Below are 22,788 nucleotides of genomic sequence, written 5' to 3'. Positions count from 1 at the left end.
GGGATAACCAACTCAGAAAAGCAGGGAGACCAAGCCACCTTGCTACTTGGCTGGTGATAACCTGGTCGTTTGTAATTAACTCCAGGGGCCAAGAGAGAGTATTATAAACCATAAAATGCGTGGGCATTAAAACGTGACAGGTAAACATTCTGTGACCAAAAGCAACGGGCCACCAAGAGGCTTTCTGGAACAGCCTGGGTGAGTCCCCTCCCATCCCTACCTCACAGGTGCGCTGACCTCACACATCTTTGTTTCAGGGAAAAGAAAAGGCATTTCACTGACAAAATTAAAACTGCATGGACTAGAGAAGAAAACATAAAGGGAGTTAATCCAGAAGCCATGGAAAGGAGGCAGGAAAGTTTAGACAGGAAAATAATAGGACATGCAATTTCATATTTGTCCAAAAAAACACACCCAAATGAACGAACTAAACGTGTTCCACTCGTCTCCCAAAATAAGGGCTTGGAGCTTACTCGTCAGGCCTGAAGCAGCACAAAGCGGAGAACTTTTTTCTCCCTCACCATCTACCAATAGCACTGATGGGAAACGGGCAGATAAGGCCAGCTATATTTGTGCTGGGGAAGGGAAGTGAAAAATGAGTCATCCAGCTATCTTTGAATATCAATGGGAACAGAAGTCCCTTTTGGACTGACCACGTTCCGGCAAAGAATGTTCTGGCGTGCGACTGGGCATGGAGGAAATCCGCTCTGTTTGGCCACACCAGAGAGAATTTAATCGCCCGCGCCCTCATCAAGTCCACGCGAGGCCCCGGTGGCCGGGTCCCGCCCCCGGTGCCAGGCTGGCTCTGACATGTGCTGTGTACGTTCTACTGGGCCAGGAACATCTGGTGATCAATGAGCCTTCGTGCCATCGCCTCACTGAGGCTTGGCCTTGGATGGGTCTCCAAAGAGCTCAAAACGGAACCATCGTTCATGTCAGACAAGACGGGCAGAATAGCTTCTCAGGTTAAAAAGGAGGACAGGGGAGCAGAGGTGTGCACAGGGAATAGAGAAGGGGAAGAAAGTGATAGGAGTAGGGAGAAAGAGACATGGGTGGGTGGGGGGCAGGAGATGATGAGGCCCTTCCTTCACCCCTGGAGCCCACAGCACCCCAGTGGAGCCCACGGTACCCCAGGGGAGCCCACCGTATTCTCAAGCCATGGGTCCCCTGGTTCCATTCCATCTTATCCCATCTCCCAGTGCTGAGTGGATTTGGGACTTGGTGGCAAGCTCTCCACTCTACTAGAGACTTCCAATAGTGACAGAAATAAACAATCCAGAACCCTCATGTGAGACACAAGGATACAAACTCCTAGAAGATGGCGAAACCTCTGTGACGCAGTCTCAACTGATTCCATGAGGGGCATTTTGCTCCTCAACAGAACGTTCGGTGTTTTCCAACACTAGGCCACATTATTCCGGACTCCTCTCCTCCCCAGCAGCACAAGCATGCACCCTACAGACTGGAAGCTTCCAAAATGAACTTTTATAGGCAGGGAGGGAGTTTACAACCCTTTGAACATGTTTAAACTTCGCATTTATTGTTTTCCTGCAAGTTACACTATAACCAATTTCGTGGGGTGGTACTCTGATCTTCAAACCACGGATGGTAATGAGTAAATACGTGCATTACTATATAAATTCCTTTGCAGAACGTGTGTTGTAACTTTCCCGAAAAGCTACCGAACCACTTGGAAAGTGTCCTCAGATCCTCCGAGCTGTGTAATTTGGAAAAATGAACAAGAACCTAAGGACACTTGAAGCTGGAGGCAGAGTGGAGAAGGAAATAACGGACCCGGGGCGGGGCAGGGGGGGTAAGAAGATCTCGTTTCTCACCGTGGCACCACTGCTTCGGAGCCACGTGGCTCCGGACAAGCCACTGAACAGTGTCTGGGCCTCGGTTTCCCCATCTATAAGGCAGGAGGACTGGCACATGCCCAGCCCCTCTACGTGGCTGCTATGAGGACCCCACTAAGACAAAAAACACGACAGCCATCCTAAGGCCCATATAAATAAACAGCGGGCGGTCTCTGGCCCCCATTGCTGCTTGTTTCATCTTGAGGAAATCTAAAGCCCCGCAGAGGAAAGAGCTGGCTGGAGCGGGAAGGGGATGCCACGCACCATGTGGGCACCACATTGGCCACAGCCCCTGCTTCAGGGAGAGGAGCTGGGCGTGACCTCGGCAAAGGCACTCAGATGCCCACTTCGCTCTGTCACTCCAGCCACTGCCAGTCTAGACCGGAGCCAACAACAACCCCCTTTAGAGAAACCCCCCTCTGAAGGATGCCAAAGCTCTGTACACTACACGCGTTTTCACATAGGCTGGAGGCCAACACATCCCACACACGCCAGACGCATCGAAACTACATGTGACCAAACCACGCACCACAGGAAAGTCCCCACAAGGAAGCCAGACTGCCTACACAACACTGCCGACTTCTGGAAGTCCATGCCGACGAAGATCAGACTTTCTAACGGGCCCCTATGGCACACGCCGACCTCTCTATATGATACGGGTGTCAGCACAGGGCAGTGAAAGACGACAGATACCCGGGGCTGGGAAGGTCAGGGCCAGAGCAGGGATCAGGGCTGTGGAAAGCTCTTGTCAGGACAGAGGGAATCGGGCCCGGGAAAGAAGGCGCAGGCCTGGCCAGGGCGCAGCTCTGTCCCCAGGTGGAGGGCTCGGGAGGCCCCGGGTGACTCACTTCATTGTGCTCCAGGCAGTAGATCATCAGCTCGGAGAGGATGACCACGCCGGTGCGGCCCACGCCCGCGGTGCAGTGGACCACGATGGGCGGGTGCCGGCTCTGGGTGCCCTCCAGCATGCTGTTGGTGTGCCGGCGCACCGACTGGATCTCCTCCAAGTAGGCTGCAAGACAAAGGGCACGTCCGTCATGGGAGCCCCACGTGGCTTTGCATCCAGGAGATGGGGGAAGCCAAAACTGACGGGGAATCTTTCTTTCTTTCTTTCTTTCTTTTTTTTTTTTAAGTGACAATGATTTACAGTTCTTACAAGACACTAATTATTTGGCTGGTACCCACGGTACAGTCCCGGAGCCAGAAAGGACCAGCTGGGAGTCAATTAGTCCATGGGAGAATTTGTCCTTTGAATTAAATAGTTCTTTTTTAAAAATTAAATTCGGTTTTCCCCTCTGCAAATCCCCAAGTCCCCCAAGCAGATGAGTCTCGACATTACTTACAGCAATTCCTCCCATTAACAGACGGGGATCAGAGCACCAGCGAGGTCCCCTTGAAACGCCCGCCTGGCAGCGCCAGTGTCTGGTGGGAAGAGCCTCCATCTGCCCTCTCCCTTCCCCTCACTGAATGAGCGAATGTCAACCGAGGCTCGACTTCATTTTTAGATTTTAAAATAGACATGGGGGGGGGGCTGCTTTACAGCTTGGATTCCAACTGGTTGAGTAGCTCAAGGTAAGCCACCCCCCTGCCCCACTTCTGGAGGCCACATGTTTGGGGGGAGTCGTGCCACCTTCCCCATCCCTCCCAGCATCTGCCTAGCTCAGCAGGGCTAGGGGGAGAGAGGTCTGTTCACTACTCCATTGGGGCACAAGTGAAAAATTACACTGTCCTTCATGACCGTAAAAAAAATAAGGGTATAAATGTACTTCTCGAACTGTCCAGGAAGTGGAGAAAGTCGATTAATGAATGAGATTTTGTAGCCGCTGGCTCAGGGAGAAGCAGGTCGGAAGGCCTGGGCACTCAGAAAAGAAAAGCTCACCCTGATGGAGCTACATACACGGGACTCGGGGAGACGCTCCAAATGGCGAAGAGGAAAAAGGGCATGGCACCCGGTCTGGCTCATCTAGAAGCATCTGTTTTACATACAGTCAGTGAGAACTGTTTTCCTTATCCGCTTATCTCATTACAGAGTCATTTAGTTTACCAAATAAACAACTATTCCTGCCTGGTTGGCGTGGCTCAGTGATGGAGCGTTGACTTATGAACTAGGTCACTGGTTTGATTCCTGGTCAGGGCACATGCCTGGGTTTCAGGCTTGGTCCCCAGTGTGGGACGTGCAGGATGTTTCTATCTCTCGCCCTCTCTCTCTAAAATCAACAAATACATGGAAAGAAACACAACACCTATTACTACTAGCACCACCAGCCGTCATGTAAAATGTGAGAGAACAAAACAAACAAACCAAAAAAACAAAAACAAAAAACAGCCGAAACCGGTTTGGCTCAGTGGATAGAGCGTCGGCCTGCGGACTGAGGGGTCCCAGGTTCGATTCCGGTCAGGGGCATGTGCCTTGGTTGCGGGCACATCCCCAGTGGGGGGTGCGCAGGAGGCAGCTGATTGATGTTTCTCTCTCATCGATGTTTCTAGCTCTCTATCCCTCTCCCTTCCTCTCTGTAAAAAATCAATAAAATATATTTTTTTAAAAACCCACAAAAAACAACAGAGGGAAGACAACCTGAGATGACTAGACTGGTTGCTACTGGGTACCAGCATGAGCTACACTGTGCATGGCATTCTCTTCCCAGTGTTTCTGTGAGGGGGAAGGGATACTGGGCAACTGAGCATTCTGTCTGACAAAAGGCAATGTTCCCGAACAAGAGACAAGGGTTTTCTTGTGCTAAATTATAAAGTGAAAGAAATGATCAATATGGCGGATGCTACCATCTAATGGTGTTTCATAAAACACAGAGGAACTGGATTTGAATGGATGCTTCCTCTAGCACTTGTACTAACACCTGTGAAGACCTCTGGAGGCTGGCCCTCGGCCCTCTGTATCCAGGAAATCGGATGGAAACACGGGCAGAAATCTTTTCGCGTTCTCAAAAAACTTGAGAGAGAGCCAACATTTCTAGGACCCAACTCGACACACTTATCTGGAGTCCCTTAGACATGTAAATGAACACACTCAAACTGTTTAAAAATATTTTATATATTTTCTTCAGTAATTTAGATTGGCCTTCCCTCAGTTGGTTCTGATTTTAAAGATTTGGTTATCATTTTAACCACCTTATAGACTCAACCTTATGTTATCAGGGCTGTTAGTCAATCATCAAACTGGTCTACATTTTTTTTTTTTTAACTGATCTACTTTTATTGTTCCCACGTTCTGTGTCTTGGAGAAAATTCTAATTAGTCAATTAGGGAAGGATTACTAGAAAGGAACCAAGAGAATACTATTGTGAGGAAAGCGAGTTCTGCGGAGGTCTGTGCCCTCCCTTATTAATATCTGAGCTACAGGAAACTGACCTCAGCAAATCACAAACCCTCTCGATCACGCTCTAGATTCTTTGATTCCAATCATCTTTCTCTTTCTCTTCTCTACTTTCAGTGTCCAATTCTCTACTTTCAGTGTCCAATTCCAGTACCATCATCGCTTTAGTGGGAAATTAAACGCCTTTATCAATGTATAAGTATGCATAGAAATCTTTCTGTTGGAATTTGTGAAATGGTACATTTAGATATTTAAAAACCTATCTTCTCTCTCTTCTCCCCCCTCCCCCCGCCCCCCGCTTCCCATTTTAAATGAATATCAAAATGAACTCAAGGTGTTGACATGGCTCAACATCCCGATGATGGGCCCTTCGCAGTGGTCACAGGCACTCCACCAGCTGGAGGGCCAACAACACAACAGGTGTAACACTAAACCTGCAGAGAGCCCCAGGCCTCTTCCCAGCTGCGTCAGGGAGGAATGGGGTTTCCCCTCAGGGGCAGGACATTGAGGCAAGGAAGGAAGGGGGAGCCCTGCAGCCGTCACCACAAAGCAGATGACTGTACTGATCTCACCCCTGGACTGGAATCCCTGGCCTGCTGTTCTCATGGGACCTGGAGTACCTTTCACATAAAGACCACTACATGCATGTCTGCGTTCTCAGAGCCTGACCCAGGGCCTGGCGCGTGGGGAGCACACACCCAGCGTCTGGCCTTGCAAATAAAGTACTGCACGTAACCTGGGTGACTTCGCTTCCAAGATAAGCGTCTCCTGGAAAAACATAAGTGAATGAAGCCCAAATTAAGAGTTTCAAAGCTACGAGTTGATTTCCAGAACTCTTCGTGTCTTAATCACCGTTCCTGACTGAAACTTACTGCTATCGGGAAATACAGGGCGTGTGAGAGCAATAAATAAAAAAATAAAGGTCTCTGTAAAAATGTTACCGTGGTGTTGTGTTTTTTTTTTGTGGTAAAATATACATAACATTTACCATTTTAGTCATTTCTAAGTGTACCATTCAGTGGCACTAAGTATGTTCACAATATTGTGCAAGCATCCCCACTATCTATTCCAGAATATTTTTTGTTGTCCCACACAAACGTTGTACCAGTCACATAATAATTTCTTATTCCCTTCCCCGTAACTCCTGGTAACATCTTCAATACTTTCTATCTCTTTGAAGCTGCCCTTTCTGGGTACCTCATGGAAGTGAGTCATACAATATTTGTCCTTTTGTGTCTGCTTTGTTTGACTTAGCATCTATGTTTTCTTTTTCTTGAAGATTTCTTATTGATTTTTTTCTACGAAGTGAAGGGAGATGGGGAGAGAGAGAGAGAAACATCGACCTGAGAGCCAAATATCAATCAGCAGCCTCCTGCATGCTCCCTACCGGGGATCGAGCCCACAACCCGAGCGTGTGCCCCGACCGGAAATGGAACCAGCAACCTTTCGGTGCAGGGGACGATGCCCAACCAACTGAGCCACACCAGCCAGGGCTTACTTAGCATGTTTTCAAGGTTCAAACATGTGTCAGAATAATGATTCATTCACGAGGAAAGTTCTAAATCAAGGTGGAATCAATTAGTTTACCACAGTTTTAGCTTACTTGCATAAAAGGTAAAGAGAATAAGGTAAGTGACCTACAGTATATTTGTCTTCTCTGTCCCGCATAAGAAGGGATGGATACGTCCCTCTTATAATACTTTTGCCACTTAATAGAAAGCGTCCTCTCTTTCCATTTCACCTCCCAACAGATCAGACCACTGACTCAGTTGGTAAAACCCTGGCTGGGAAGGGAACACTTACACAAAAACCCTTGGACATCCTCGGGGCAGCCGTGATCTGGCCAGTCAGTATACTGCAAATGCCACACCGTCCTTTCCTGCCCAGACAAAAGGTGCTTGACCTTCAAGCCGGTGGTTGCATAGCAACCAGAATCTGTCCGGAACTTCGTGGTGACCTTGAACTTGCCATAGGTGGCTGAGCTGTGCTTGGAACCCAGCTTGGGCCAGTAGCGGTGGCTCTTGGTGCGTCCGCCCTCCTGAATCACAACACAAAAGTAAAGTTGGAAGTTAGTCAGGGGAAGCAAGCGCTTATCCTCTTAATCTTAAAATCTGAGCGTAGGGGAGAACGTGAATAGCTTCTAAGTCACTAACTCAGTAGCACCGTGCAGTGTCTATCGCAGATTAGATCCTACAAATCTTAGCTAAGACCCATAAGGAGATGTACAATGGTAGCTACGGCAACGGAAAATTTAAAAGATTCACAACTGAGCTGCAGTTGAATGTTCGAGAGAGAAGAGCCAGAGCGGCGGAGGCTAGAGGTGAGAACACGCTTGGGGTGTTAAAGAAACAGGAGGAAGGTGGTGGGAGGAGGTCGGAAAGGCCTCCTGGTCCATGGGAGGCAGTTTGGATTTCACTCCACGGACAGTGGGAAGCTGCCCAAGGGGATGGGGCCACCTTAGGCAGGGGAGTGACAGCGTCTTAGTGGTCAATCTGGGTCACACTCTGCATTTCCGATGTTCAGCCCAGGGCTCTCTCTCTTAGACCACACTGAGAGAGAGAGAGAGAGAGAGAGAGAGAGAGAGAGAGAGACATCTATGTAAGAGAGAAACACCAATCGGTTGCCTCCTGTATGTGCCCCAAATGGAGATCAAACCCTCAACCTAGGTATGTGCCCTGACTGGGAATCGAACCCGCAAACCTGGTGTACAGGACGACGCTCCAACTGAGCCACCCAGCCAGGGCCACCACTATCTTCCAATGGGCCGTTCTGGAAAGCAACTGCTCGGAACAGTCCATGTGACTTTTTTCAATTATCTCTGTTCCCCACCTTTAAAAATTATTAGCAAGGGGGCAACACCATAAGTATTGGTAAAAACCACATGAAGCTATTCCCTTAAATGACTTCAAAACGTAAGTTAAAATGGATCGAAAGGAACAAAAGGAAGTGGTTAAGATAAAACACTGAGAATCTGACAAGAAAAGAAACATAAAACATCTTCCCCCCCAAAGACAGCAGCTCCCGGTGAACTGCTTGGTGGTGTGTGCCCATTTTCATAACGGAGACGTCTCTAGTTACAACAGAACAACTGTGTGACTTGGCAAAGGAAGAGAACACATTTTTTTCTCTCCTAAAGCATAAAGAACCTCTACAGGACCCACAGCTCCCGTCTCCTTCTGCGATAAGCGTGACGGACGTCAGCTGGCCATGGCCGTGGTTGGAACAAGTGCCGATGCACCCACAGCAGCCCAGGTTCTCGAGTCCCAGGGCAAAGACTATGGATGGTGTTGTCTGGCACACAAAAGTGAGCTGGTTCTGTCTGGTTTAATTTCCTTTCATGGCAATGCAGGGAAAAGAGTGAAAAGCTGATGAAAACGGGAGCCAACAGGTTATCTTTGGGAAACGAAACCCATCTACATGGAAGTGAGAAGAGGAGACACGTGCAATGCCCACGGAAGAGGATTTGCAGAGAAATGGTGCCGCAGGAAGCAGTACGGCGCAGCCAAGTCCCCGGCACAAAGCACATTCTCTGGCCACCCCTCCCCTCCCCCTGGGACAGGGGGCTGCCGGCCACGCCCTTACCTCCTCCGCGGTGACCATGGCGATCACGTTGGCTCCCTGCTCCCACACCATCTGCCAGAAGTCGTGGCACGTGTGCGGCAGGGGCCCCTGCGTGGCGATGTAGTGCCATTCGGCCCCGCCAACCACCACCTACAAACCAAGGAAAGCATCGGTGAGGCAGCCCCCAATCCAGGACGGCGTTACCTGCTGACCACGGGGCGGCCACATGGCTCTGTGCCAACATCAAAACCCCCGAGGCCACAGGGGGCTACGGAGACATTCTCACATGAAAATGCTATCAACCCTTTTTTCTTACTGCAACCCCCAGGAGTTAGGTACAAACCAGTGCGTTTTTTAAAAGCACACATATACATAAACATATCCACACACACGTTAGATGAATATGCATGTGTGTGTGAGTGTGTGTGTAGCCTAACAGAATTTATTACAAAAACAAGAGTTATGCTTGTGTGCCATGCACTTTGATCATTTCCATTCTTTTCTCTATTCTTCTATTTACAAAAAAAACCACCAACAACACCCAAACTGGTCCTGACTCTAAGTCAGTGGTTCTCAACCTTTCTAGTGCCGCGACCCTTTAATACAGTTCCTCATGTTGTGGTGACCCCCAACCATAAAATTATTTTCGTTGCTACTTCCTAACTGTAATTTTGCTACTGTTAATGAATCGTAATGCAAATATCTGTGTTTTCCGATGGTCTTAGGCTCTACAGCAGCGGTTCTCAACCTGTCGCGACCCACAGGTTGAGAACCGCTAGCAGGGTCGCCTAAGACCATCGGAAAACACAGTTATTTACATTACGATTCATTAACAGTAGCAAAATTACAGTTAGGAAGTAGCAACGAAAATAATTTTATGGTTGGGGGTCACCACAACATGAGGAACTGTATTAAAGGGTCGCGGCATTAGAAAGGTTGAGAACCACTGCTCTAAGTGGACTCTTCACCCCACTGCTATACCGTGACCCCCCCAGTTTGAGAAACAGTGCTCCGCGGCGTCCTGTCAAGCAATGACGACGTCCACTGTGGAATAAGACCCTCCCGGAGGAATGTCGTCCTGCTACTGCAGGCCTGATAAGAAGAGTGTCATGCACCTCGGCTGTACCCACCCCTCCCGGTACCACACACAGTGGAGGCGTCATGAAGGCACTTAAGTCAACCACACATGATATTTTGCCATTCCCAGCGTCCAGCCAAGCTCAGGAGCCGTGAGATGGTTTTAGAAACTAAAATCGCTACCCCATACAGCTCAGAGCGGCCTTGGGAGGAGAGTTGTGCAGCTGTAAATTCCAGCGGCGGACAGCCATAAGTAAGTTGTGAGCTGAGTGCTGAAGGCCGTGCCATCCGGGGGAGATGGCGGCCTTTGCAAGGATTCTTCCACGTCCCCTCCCATCCCTGCGCCTTGGCATTGCCAAGTCAGGCCCCTCCCACCCCACCAGGGCAGATCCCTACCTAGTTCTAGGAGCAATGAAGTGGTCATGGTTTGAAACTTTCCCCCCTCATTTGTTTTATGAAACTAGATGCTAACTTGATTCAAACAAAAACAGTGTCAGTGAACTGCCTCATTACACAAGGCATGTTTAGGTCAATGCTGGCAAGCCAGATCCGTAGTCCAAGTTCCGGGGGGAGATAACATCCATACAGCTGCTGGCTGGCCAGGCGCCGGGTTATCTGTGGAGCTGTGGCTTTAAACATTAGCCTCCCTGGCATCCGACATATAGGAACCGTAAATACTTGCAGAGCCTGCTGCCGCTGCCTGGGGCCTTCCAGCAAATTCCAAGTATTGACAGGAGGGTATTGAAAACTGCATTAAAAACACAACCACCACTGCTCCGGAGGTAGATTTCACAGATGTGGTTCCACCTCTGGAGCAAATAAATCTGCTCTGTGTTAACGGCTGCTCGGAACCCAGGGAGCAAACGCTGGCAAGGTACACCGCTCGCTTCCAACAGCACGGACAAGTTCTTGCAAGCTCTGCGGGTCTATTAAACGCACCCATGTCTAACCCAGATCCACAAGATGGAACGTGGGCCCCGGAGAGCACCGAGGAAGGGAATGCCTCTGCTCAGTACACCCCGTGGGCACGGCTGATGCGCGGGGACAGCTTTTTCCAGACAGCAGATGGGAAATGGGAGAGGAGACTGGGCCACAGACGAAGACAGTGTAACATCGCCACAGAAGATTTCCATAGACTTGCTATCAAGAAGCAGCTGTGGGAGAGGCATCCTTGCGTGACTACATTATTCTGGCCATGGTTTGTCAAGCCAGACGAAGCCCATGGCACGCACCATCGTCAGTTTACTTAAGACTGGTTTCCTGGGGCTCGTTTTTTTTTTTATTGTTTTCGTTCTCATTCTCAAAAATGAGAGCAAAATATGCAACCTGATCCAGGATAATACTCCTTTGTATTTCTTTTGACAGTACTTCCTGATACATTAAAAAAATATATGTGTTTATCTATGCCCTGTGTGCAAAAACACTTACACACCCCACCCTGGTTCACTTTTCATATTTTGATTCAAAACTGTTAGAACCGATACAGGAGCCAGACATCTGGTTGTGTTTTGGAGGCTCAAAGGAATCTACCAAGGATCTGGCTATACAGTTGAAAAGTCCAATGAAGAAAGGAAATAACTCTGGACAAAGCCAGAAACAGGTTTCTAAGGTTACCGATCATACCAGACTCATAATGTGAACCTTCTCCTGTTTAAAAACGTCCTGTAACAACGGCTCTAACAGCCGCACGTGAATAAATTCTTCTATTTCAGATGGGAGAGCAAATGGTGACGATCTAAACACATATGTTCTGTTATCAGGGACACGGAGGAAGGTAAGCGATTTAGGAAACATCTAACACGAGCATCCTTATCTCTGAATTCCAACTGGCGCCAAACTAAGCTGACTAATTTTAAAGTCTATGAAATACTGAGATAAAAAGGTTTACGTTTCTGAAATATTAACAAAAATGTAATGACCCTAACGCAGTGGTCGGCAAACTCATTAGTCCACAGAGCCAAACATCAACAGTACAACGATTGAAATTTCTTCAGAGAGCCAAATTTTTTAAACTTGAACTTCTTCTAACGTCACTTCTTCAAAACAGACTCGCCCAGGCCTTGGTGTTTTGTGGAAGAGCCACACTCAAGGGGCCAAAGAGCCGCAGTTTGCCGACCACGGCCCTAACACCCTGGATAAGGAGGCAAATCTTGCAAGAGTCACTAGCAAGCTCACCTCCATGGTTTATGATTACATTCGCCCACTCTTCTAAATATCATGAAATTTGGGACGTCAGGTGTTAAACGCATCACCTGTCGTATTACCAGGGAGAATGCTAAGTTTTGTGACTCCTGAGCATCATAAAAGCGTCAGTGACAGTAAGATAATGCCTGTGACTTCCAAAATCTCCACCGTCTGCTCATTACAAATGGAAAAGGACAGTCCTCAGGTTCTCCTGAGTTTGGGGGAGAGTTATAACCCACAGAGAGAAGGAAAAGTTAAATCCTCTGTAAAGAGCAAACTTCTGTAAAGACCCGAGGTTTTGCCAAGGCCGCCAGCTTCCTTCTGTCTGCAGAGCTGGGCCTGCCCTTCCAGTTGAGTCAGAAAAGCCCAGAAGTTCAAAAACATTCCCTCGGGGTCTGGGGACAAGCCAAGATGCACAGTGGCAGCCGTCCTACATCTTTTTCTCTCTACATTTTTACCTTTAACCCCGGCATCGTCGACAAACCCTCCCAGCACGCTCCCCGCTCACCTTGATGTGGGAGGCGTTGATGTAACCTGTGTTATTTTCTTTGGTTGGGATCAGCTCCACGCGATTCTCCTCGTAGGGGACAACCTCGCGGATCCGGCTGCGCTCGGCATTTTCTGGCAGAGCCGCTGTGCTGAAAATGCCGTTCGCCTTTTTCTTTGGGATTTGCTCGTATTCTGTGAACACCATTCCCTCTTCCAGCTTCTTCTTCAGGGTCCTGAACTGCAACAGAAATGAACCTTCAGCTCACTGAACGATCTCCCCCCCCCGCCCCCAAAATCCCAACAAAACCTCCGGGTTTCTTTAAATAGTGACAGGGAGGCTGCTAGTGTTAAGATGCCCAAAGAATGCTTGATTATTTGGTCTCATTAGTAACCACAGTGCTAGTTTCTGCTGTCCAACCACCAATTTCCTTTTCATTCACAGCTTCAACAGGACAAATCTGCGAAGCCAGGCAAGGGGTGAAGTTCAAAATTGGTATTTGTGTTACTAACACACTCTGTTTAAAGTCTTAATGTGAGGAGATTGTTATTCCTAATTATCCAAACCCCCTTTTCTCCACCTATACAGCCCATTTTACTGAGATGAATATTAAGAGGATGCTGGTCCATAGTCCTGCAGTTCTGGGGATTTATACCCCACCCCTCTCGATTTATTTTTCCTACGGCCAAACTACCAATTACAATAATAGGTACTGATTGGATTAAATCAGTGGTCGGCAAACTCATTAGTCAACAGAGTCAAATATCAACAGTACAACGACTGAAATTTCTTTTGAGAGCCAAATTTTTTAAACTTAAACTTCTTCTAACGCCACTTCTTCAAAACAGACTCGCCCAGGCCGTGGTATTCTGTGGAAGAGCCACACTCAAGGGGCCAAAGAGCCGCAGTTTGCCGACCACGGGATTAAATCATTCCTCTAAAGTCCCTTCTGGCTTTAAAAACATCCTAATACTTCATATATACCGACAGGAATCTAAAACCTGGATGTTATGAGCACTTGAAGCCTGCTTCTTTAACCTCTGATTGCAATTTCAGGAGCTAAAGGAACACACTCTCCACCTCGAAAACACTAACATGCACCTTATTCTGACCGTGGGTAGAGGGGATGGCGTTACAGAGAATTCTATAAATGCTAATCATTCATAAAAATCACAGACACCGAGAGCCACAGCAATCATTTTGCAACTTTCTCGGGTTTGCAAAAAGGGAAAGGGGCCTGAAGAAAATGAGCGGCTTGACCCAGGCCACATGGCCCGTGAGGGGCGTCAGGGGCTGGTCTCTCGGTCAGTCATCACTGCGCCACCTTGACAAAGAAACAGTAGGTACTTGGAAAGGGACCCACTGAATACAACACAGTGAGACCACGTCTTGCTAATCTCAACCTGAAGAATTAATTCATCACCTAAACCTCGGAGCTGGCATGTTGGGGCAAGGAGAGCGCTCAGGAATCCGAAGAGCACAGGGAATGAATCACATGCTTGACAAGCCCAGGGCTTACCCTCTCGTCCATGAGAATCCGGGTGCCATCAACTCGGCTGTCTTCCCGCCCCGAGACCCGCGCCACCGAGAGGCCATTCAACGCTGCCAACATCAGAGGCCGCTTCTGCGCCTCCAGGCCTGCCATCTTCTGCTTCTCTAGATTCTTGCGGCAAGAAAAGGCATGTTCTCATTGTTTACAATACCGGCAGAATGCTGGAATGTGTTTTAATCTCCCCAAATCTGTGACTCCCCAGCCAAGGAATGCAGACAACCACCATTAGTAGGGCGAATTCAAACACAGCCTGCCCATTACTTCCCACAGTGTGCCTGAGGAAGCCCGTCCCTCAGGACTCCTGTGCTTTTGGTTTAAAGCAGACGAATAAACGAACACACAACAAACGAATAACAGCAAAGGCTGTGCCTAGCCCAGCCGGCACGGCTCAGTGATTGAGTGTCGACCTATGAACCGGGAGGTCACGGTTCGATTGCTGGTCAGGGCACATGCCTGGGTTGTGGGCTCGGTCCCCAGTGTGGGGCCTGTAGGGGGCAGTCAATCAATGATTCTCTCTCATCATTGAGTTTCTCTCTCTCTCCCTCTCCGAGATCAATAACACGTTTTAAAAAAGATAAATAAATAAAGCATACAAACAGATGAGGGTTCCAGTTTGAGATTTTGATCCAAACGGAAGTGAAACCAATCTGCAGACTCTTTTGGCCACCACAGGTGAGGGGACCACCTTACCCTTGGTTTCTTTTCAAGCCTTTTAGGTATTTTCTTTCCTAGTCTATCATTTATAAATGTATTCCCCAGAGAGCAGTGTCTTGCTAGAACCGCGGTGCTAGCAGATGGCACGGAGTTGGAGGAATATCCTGACCGTGGGTGCAGGGGATGGCATCACGCTCATCCCCTCAGTGGCCGCCGCGGTCGGAGTGGAGCCCGGGTTTGTGAAGTTAGGACACTTCCACCAGGGCCGACCCCTCAGGCCTACAAACGGAGGGTCTCAGAGGAGGATTAACTGCGACAAAGTGAGAAGAGGACCCAGGAATGTCAGCCACAGGGCTAAGACTCTGACAAATAGTGACCCTGGTTTCTCTAGCCCAGGAAGATTTGAAGAGGTTGAATTTAAATCTGGGGATTTTTTTTATTTGTTGGCTTCCAAGTTTGTTTTTGTGAGAGAGAAAAACTGTTCTCCTGTTCTCTCTTTAGCTGGGAATTGGTTTCACAATTCTGCAAAGTTTTGAGAGGACAATAATTGGGGCCTTCCCAATGGTTCTGCTTCTGTCCCGGACGGGGCCTACGGCAAATGGTCAGGAACTCACCTAGTGAGAAACAAAAGCCCTGTGGAAAACTGTATCTCTCAGCCTCTTCTCACTTATCGTGTCAGCTTATTGCCAGAGATTTTAAAAAATAATAATAACTCAAAGATCTGAGGAAGCCTTTGCGCTTCCCTGCAGCTGATTCCTGGTTCCGGGGCTACAGATGTGAAATGTCCTTAAGCAGCAGTAGGAGCCAGAAAGAGGAGCTATGGAGACAGCAGGCCTGAGTCAACCACTCAACACACCAGCAGCTCCTGAAATATGGAGAGTTGGCTGCAGGGCAAATTCTCACCATGCCTGTCCCCTCGGGTTCCCATCGGGTGTAACTTTCTCATTGCTCTTACCCTGGCGAGGCCCAGGCAGCCTCCTCTTCTTATCTATCCCTGAGAAGCCCAGCAAAAGCTGCCCATCGGTGCGGAGGGCAGAGAAGCACCCGAGACGTGGGGAGGAGGTTGGGGTGGTTTCTTCATAAAAAGCCAGGTGCAGAACCGCCTGGCCCTGTCGCCATCGTGCCTGGCACACTGGTTTGCTGACGAACCTCCTAACCCTGCTCTGAGGTCCGGACCCCAGCCCGGGGAAGAGTCCTTGAGCTCCTGAGTGGACAGGTTTTGGAAAAAAGTTCAACAGTAGGGATGGGGTCACGATGTTCCTGAACTACGAGTTAAGGGGTAAAATCCGCTATTCACGATGAGCCCCCCGGACGGGATGGGACAGCACGTGGGACACACAGCGGAAACCCCGCTCCTCGGTGTTATGCAGGAAGCTCCAGGCAGGGAACCAGCGCGTGGGTTTGGCTGCAGGCTTTTGTTTAATGCAGGTAACGAGAGAAGTGGAGGAATTCGGCCAAAATGAGGCAACGGGACCGTGGAGGCAGCAATAAGGATCAAGTGAGCAAAGTTTAGACTGACAGGCTGAGGTGTGTTACAGGAGTCTGGGGCCAAGAAGTGCCGAAAACCCTTTTCTACCAATAAGTCCCTTTTTCCAAGCTGGGAAAGCGCTCCCCTGAGGCGGCCACCCTCGCACTTCCTCTCCCAGCCCGCAGGTTGTACTGCCAGAGGCCCAAGCACCTCTCCCACCATTTCCCTCTGGGTTTGCCGACCGTGGGAACAGTTACACCTGGGCCATTCCACGGATGGCCATCCTGAGAGGCTGGGGATGCTCGAAGGTTTGTCTGAAGTAGCGAAGTTGTTGCGGATTAGATTCTGAACCCCGGAACGTGGCTGCCTTAAACACTGGCCCTTGACGGTTCTTTCCAGGTTGATTCCCACTGTGCATGGGTGTGTGTGTGTGTGTGCATGTGTGTGTGTGTGTGCATTCACATACATGTATCTGAATTCTTAATAGACTAAGCTTAACGGGGAATTGCAGCTCAACAGTAAACTTCCAAGTTTACTGTAACTCTCTTGGCTTTGTGTTAACCGTCTATTGAAAAAAAAAATCTGAAACTCAAGCTGACTCGCTGCACGCAGGCCGGTCAATATTGGCGAGCCATCCTGACATGTAGATTGACAGACACGGAAAACTCCCAGGAGATGTTGTTCTTTTAATATCTAACTGGGGGGGGGGGGTAAGCTTTCCCCTGGGGAGGGGGAAACACAAATAAAACCCCAACAGGTGCAGGAAGGTGAACCCCTCGCAGCTCACACAGAAAGTCGGATCCTGAATAAACAGCAAAACACTGGCCACGACCCCAACCTCAGCTCCACCAGCCGGGAACATCCTAACTCCATGACTGCACTTTGTACCAAGCGTACCCACTGGCATCCGTGCAGGAGAAGGGAAGATGTATTTGAAGGGGCAAGCACGACGTTTTGTGAAATAAACTGCCACCTGTTTAAATGCCAGGTGACCCTCTACATCCCTAACCTGTCCCTGAACGCGCCTCGCACCTTCTTCAGTGTCTGCAACCCGTGCTTCCGCCGTGAACGTTCTCAGGGACAAGGAGCAGAGGAGGCTGCGGGGGAGGCCAGCGTGTGAACCGTCCCCCCCAAATGGCCCGGGAGGGGGCGGACACTTACCCGGATCATCATCTCTCTTTCTATAATGCTGTCCTCCAGGGAAAACATTTCGGACACCGGCCTCTCCTTCACGGGCTCCTTCTTGACCCGCTCCTTCACACTGGTCAGGTCGGGCTCCGAGATGGACGGCCCAAGGGAGGGCCCGTTGGTGGCCAGCTGGTCGGCTCGGGAGACGCTGACGGCCTTGGCCGGCCCGTGCCTCAGCACCCTGGCTCTGGCGATGGCCGGGGGGACGCTGACCTGGTCCTGCCTCAGCGCCCCGTTGCTGACACTCTTCCTGGGGCCGGGGTACTCGGGCGGGGGCTTCTTGGGGATCCGCGCCAAGGCCGCCTGCAGCTGGGCGCTGTACCCCATGTTCTCGCGGAGCCCGGGGATGCGGGGCGCGGGCTCGGCGGGCTCCTCCTCCTCCTCGCTCTCACTGCTGTGGATCAGCATCGTGGCGTCCGAGAAGGTCTTCTTGTGGTGATACTGGGGCAGCTGGGGGACCTCGTGGCCCCCGGGCACCTCCTTGGGGGCCCCCTGCTCCCGGAGCGTGTTGCGGCGAGCCATGGGGATGTTGAGCGACTTGAGCGTCATGGCCTCCATGCCCCGCACCATGCTGCTCATCACCTCCAGGCTGTGGCGCTTGTTGGCCGCGCCGTGGTGCTTGGTGGCCGTGAGCGGCTCGCTCACCTCCTGCAGGGACTGGTGCACCACCGGGGCGCTGTCCTCCTGGAAGGTCTTCACCGACAGCTGCACTTTGCGGGTCACCAGGTCGGGGCTGCTGCCGCTGACGTACTTGTGGCGGTGGCTGGCCAGGTCCGGGGTGCTGGTGGCGGGGCGGGGCCGCGGGTAGGGGGGCGGCGGCCGGAAGAGGTGGTTTTTGAGCATGTGGGCCGCGTTGTAGCTGTGCGTGCCCTGCAGCTGCATGTTGGCCAGCTCTGGGGTGCTCACCGTGTGGGAGATGGCGCTGGCCCCCGGCTTGCTGGGCACCGAGTTGTTCTTCGGGTTCATCTGGTCGGTCGGGCCCACCAGTTTGTTGCCGTAGCCCCCCTGTGGCCCATAGGGGACGGTGTAGGGGTGCCTCTCCCGCATCTCGGGCTGGCTGTACACCAGGTCCTCCGGCTGATTGTAGGCATGGGTGTTGAGGATGTTGAGGTTCCTCAGGGACTGGCTCTGGCTGTCCGTGTGCACGACCCCCCGCTTCATCTGACGCATGACCGTGTCGTAATCTGGGGTCGGCCGGTACGACGGCACGATGATGGCGCTGTGCCGGTGGCTAGGGATGTAGTCGGCCCGCATGATGTCGCTCCCGGGGATGCTGAGGTTGGAAGAGACGGGCGATGCCTGAATGAAGCTCTGGGAGCAGTTCAGGGAGTTGATGCTGTGGACGCTGCACACGCTGCCGTTGGTGATGGTGCCGTTTAAGTAATTTAAGTCCAGGCTGTTGTGAGAGTTGCAGTAGAAGGCATCTTCGTTCCCATGGAAAATGCTGTCTGCAAGAGGTCAAACAAAGGCACGTGAGCCTCCACGCCATCCTGCTTCGATCAAGTCTACCCTCACCTAAATCATAGCTTAGGTTATATGACATTCGACCTAAAGAAGACATAGAAAGTGCACAACCATGGGCTCCACCCACATTCCATCAAACCTGGACATTTCCTGGATGAGACGCTAATGTACAAAAGGGACATTCTAAAGCATCCTGAGCCCTAGCTGGTTTGGCTCAGTGGATAGAGCGTCAGCCTGTGGACTGAAGGGTCCCAGGTTCAATTCCAGCCAAGGGCACATGCCTGGGGTTGCCAGCTCGATCCCCAGTAGGGGGCGTGCAGAAGGCAGCCAATCAATGATTCTCTTTCATCATTGACGTTTCTTTCTCTCCCTTCTCCCTTCCTCTCTGAAATCAATACAAATATATATATGTATATATATATTTAAAAAAATAAAGCATCCTGAGAAGGAAAAGCGAATCTAAACAAAGAAAGCAATGAACGTTGGGAATAGATGGCCCCTTGGTAATTTCTCGATTTTGCCATGAGCGTTGAAATCAGGCAGGAAGTGTGGCCTCCGTGTTGGGTTGACCTGTTCTCTTGTTCAGGGCTCAGCTTCGGGATGGCTATCTGGGCCAAGAAGCCAAGAACTTTAACCATTTGTACGCCATTAGTGTCTATAGACGCAAGCGGCGGACCTTTTTCAATTAAATTCAAAATACCGTGCCAGTTAACTGGTTAACAGGGCAGTAGATCTGAAGTTACTGTGTGCTTGGAGCTGATCTACAATGAGAAAGGTCCCTTTACCAACCAGAGGGACTGCTAAGCCATCATAAAGACACAAGACAGATAATGTAGCCCGGAGATCAGCATGCATGGCCGACACCTGATCAGCAATCAACTGAGGGCAAAATGGAAACCAAGAGTTCTCTCAGCCACTGCCAAACACTCTCCCCTAGACCTGATCTCATCACCGAGCCCAAGCCACATAAAACTTACTCATGGTTTAAGGAGGTACCCAAAGAGCTAAAACACAGGTTCGTAAAGTAAGAACCATTTGAGGTGTCCAATGCTCCTTACACACACACACACACACACACACACACACACACACACACACAGCCTAGGGAGGCAACTTCTTATCAAAACTTTTCTGTGAGCAAACTACATGCATTGTTTACCCCACAGATTTAAGCATGAGCCAAGTAGAGAAACCAAGGCAGAAAAGGTGGCTGTAAATGCTCAGCCGCCTGAGGAGGAGGGGTGAGGTCACAGACCAGGTGGGATGAGACAGTCGAGATAAACCAGGCGACCAGAGACACAAAGGCTGTGTTTCTCTGCCTCTACTGGTAGGTGGGGGCTGGTGCCTGCCCAGGGAAGCAGGGTTACTGTGCTAGTCTGCTTATACACAGTAATGTTTTATTACATTAGATAGTCTCTTAATTATCTTTGTATTCATGCTCATACTGACAGTGCAGAGAGATTAAAAATAGCCAGCATACGATAACGTAGAAAGAAATTTTCCATTTCACGCTGTCAATATTCAACACCTAATACCATTCCTTCTTTGAGATGCAGTTGGTGTCATGATCAAGAGCACCGGCTTGAGGGTCAAGACACTGATTTTCGTATTCAAGCCCCTCCCATACCCTTCCTGCATCCCAATCCTATATTTGTAAATTGGAAATAATAGTAATCCCTATCTCATCTCCTAGGTTTATTTTGAAGATTATTGAAGGTGCTGAGAACAGTGCCGAAGGAGAGGACTTCCTCTATAAAAGTTAATTATTATTATTGCAATAATTATTGGAATGGTTTTTTCCCTCACATATTTTGCATGTGAGTTACAAGAGAGGAATCCTAATATATAAAAACCCTGGGTCGTAACGACCAGTAATGACCAGAGGCTGACCAACCGGAAGTCAGTGCTGGCCCCGCCCCCAAGCAAGCGGTAAGGGGCAATCAGGCAGGCAGACCAATGGTAAGGGGTGATCAGGTAGGCTGGCAAGCAGTTAGGGGAGATCAGGTAGGCAGACAGCCCCTCGCTGGGCTGGCCCCGCCTCCAAGCAAGTGGTTAGGGGCAATCAGGCAGGCAAAGTAGTTAGGGGTGATCAGGTGGGCAGACCAGCAGTTAGGGGTGATCAGGTAGGCAGACAGCCCCTTGCCAGGCTGGCCCCGCCCCCAAGCAAGCGGTTAGGGGCAATCAGGCAGGCAGGCAGAGTGGTTAGGGGTGATCAGGTAGGCAGACCAGCGGTTAGGGGTGATCAGGTAGGCAGGCCAGCGGTTAGGGGTGAACAGGTAGGCAGACGGCCCCTTGCAGGGCTGGCCCTGCCCCCCAGCAAAGAAAGAGGGAGGCCCAGGCCAGCCAAGCCATTGCACCCCAGCCTGTCACCTGCAGAGGGAAGCCACCGGTGGCAGGGGAGAAGGCAGTGCTGCACAGAAGGCAAGCAGTGGCAGCGGCGGGGGTGGGGCCAGCTGCCTGCAGCCCGGGGAAGGAAAGCCCTGATAGGCCCTGATCTCAGGCCAGGCCTAGGGACCCTACCTGAGGGGTCCCGGATTGTGAGAGGGTGCAGGCTGGGCTGAGGGACACCCCCCGCCCCCGAGTACATGAATTTTTGTGCACCGGGCCTCTAGTATAACAGATTTCCTTTATAAGTGCTAGGAGAGAGGGGCTGGTGGGAGAGACAGGAAGCAACAGCTAATGTGAAGGGTTGAGATTATTTATATATTTCTTTCAATTATTCTGGATGCCTGTATTCTCTGTCAGCACGAAAGCCTGACCGACTATGACGGGCTTTGTGATACTGGCAGTGAGGGTCAAGGGTACCCCGATGGGCCTTGCTGCCACTCCTTCTGCGAGCCCGCTCATGAGAGGGAGGAGAAGAGAGCCCTGCTCGCCGCCTTCTCCAACTCCCTTTTGCAGCCAATTCTGGGGCAATTCCTCTCTCCGGGGTAAACGATAGTCTATGCTTTTCACAAATCGAAGCTGCTGCTTGCTGCCATTCGGACAACGACAAGATTAGAAATGAAAGCATCACTATCATCTAACAAAGAAAAGTCTTCTTTACTGCTTCCCCGTCCTCACCCGTTCACCCGAGGAAGGGAAAATGGCAGGCCGGAGTTACCTTGCGAAGTGTGTGTTTCCGAGTAGTGTTCTCCACACTGGACGTGCATGGGAGGCAAGATGTACGGCTGCTGCCGGGGCTGAAACAGAGAACGGCACAGGTGGGCAGGCCTCTCACCAAGGACCCTCCGCTGTCACGGAGAACCAGCCGCGCACACGACAGTCTCCGGCGTCTGCAGGGGAGCAGGCTGGGGCTGCTCTGCCGTCTACCCTTGACCCACCCCCCTTCTCATCCGTACCCGTTCCTCATCACTATGTCAGGACTGAAGACACAAGATGGCCGGTTCAACGTGAGAAAGACAAAGAGGCTACAATCAACATGAACACATCTATTTATAATCTATTTTCTAATACACTTGCAAAGCTCCCAATGCCTCTTTTTAATAGAATAAAAGTTTACGTGTGAGTAAAATACCTCAAACATGATCCATTTTATTTTTATATTGGGGTTCCAGATGAGAGTTCGTTTGAAGAAAGAGTTCTGATGCTAAAAATTTTAAACTTTAAAGTTGTAAATCACCAAAAAGGATGATCTCTTATATTTCAATTTGATTCCTTTTAAATTAGCCTTATTAGATATTCATTGAAATATGACAACTTAGGAGAAAAGCTCAGATCAGGCCAAAAAAAAGCCAAAGCCAGTAGGGGCCACACTTTCTCAATGTTTCTCAACAGAAGATGAGCACTTCCCAAAATTTGAAATTGGATAAATAACTTATCATTTCCTCTGCTACAAATAACGCTTCAGCATCAAATGGGCAAATAAAGGAGGTAACGAAGACAAGGATCCAAAAACTAAGAAGAATCAGGGAGAAGAAAAATAGAACAGAAATCAATGTAGTGAAGTTCATGGTACCAAAGAAA

At 50.0% G+C, this 22,788-nt stretch overlaps 1 protein-coding gene across 3 annotated transcripts in view; it reads right to left on the bottom strand.

Moving 5' to 3' along the window:
* PTPN14 (protein tyrosine phosphatase non-receptor type 14) overlaps window positions 1–22,788 on the bottom strand; it is a 155,345-nt gene that overhangs the window by 11,878 nt on the left and 120,679 nt on the right. For all 3 annotated transcript variants that reach the window (XM_079761911.1, XM_079761912.1, XM_079761913.1), the window contains 7 exons: window positions 21,926–22,004; window positions 17,332–18,806; window positions 14,016–14,159; window positions 12,518–12,736; window positions 8,770–8,898; window positions 6,991–7,225; window positions 2,705–2,868 (listed from right to left, as the gene is read on the bottom strand). In XM_079761911.1, the coding sequence (XP_079618037.1) occupies window positions 2,705–2,868; window positions 6,991–7,225; window positions 8,770–8,898; window positions 12,518–12,736; window positions 14,016–14,159; window positions 17,332–18,806; window positions 21,926–22,004 (2,445 nt within the window). The remainder of the gene's footprint in view (window positions 1–2,704; window positions 2,869–6,990; window positions 7,226–8,769; window positions 8,899–12,517; window positions 12,737–14,015; window positions 14,160–17,331; window positions 18,807–21,925; window positions 22,005–22,788) is intronic.

Source organism: Cnephaeus nilssonii (assembly GCF_951640355.1).
Source record: "Cnephaeus nilssonii genome assembly, chromosome: 21".
Classification (NCBI taxonomy): Eukaryota; Metazoa; Chordata; class Mammalia; order Chiroptera; family Vespertilionidae; genus Cnephaeus; species Cnephaeus nilssonii.
Note: the sequence above shows the minus strand (reverse complement) of the source record. Positions and strands in the feature narration are given on the sequence as shown.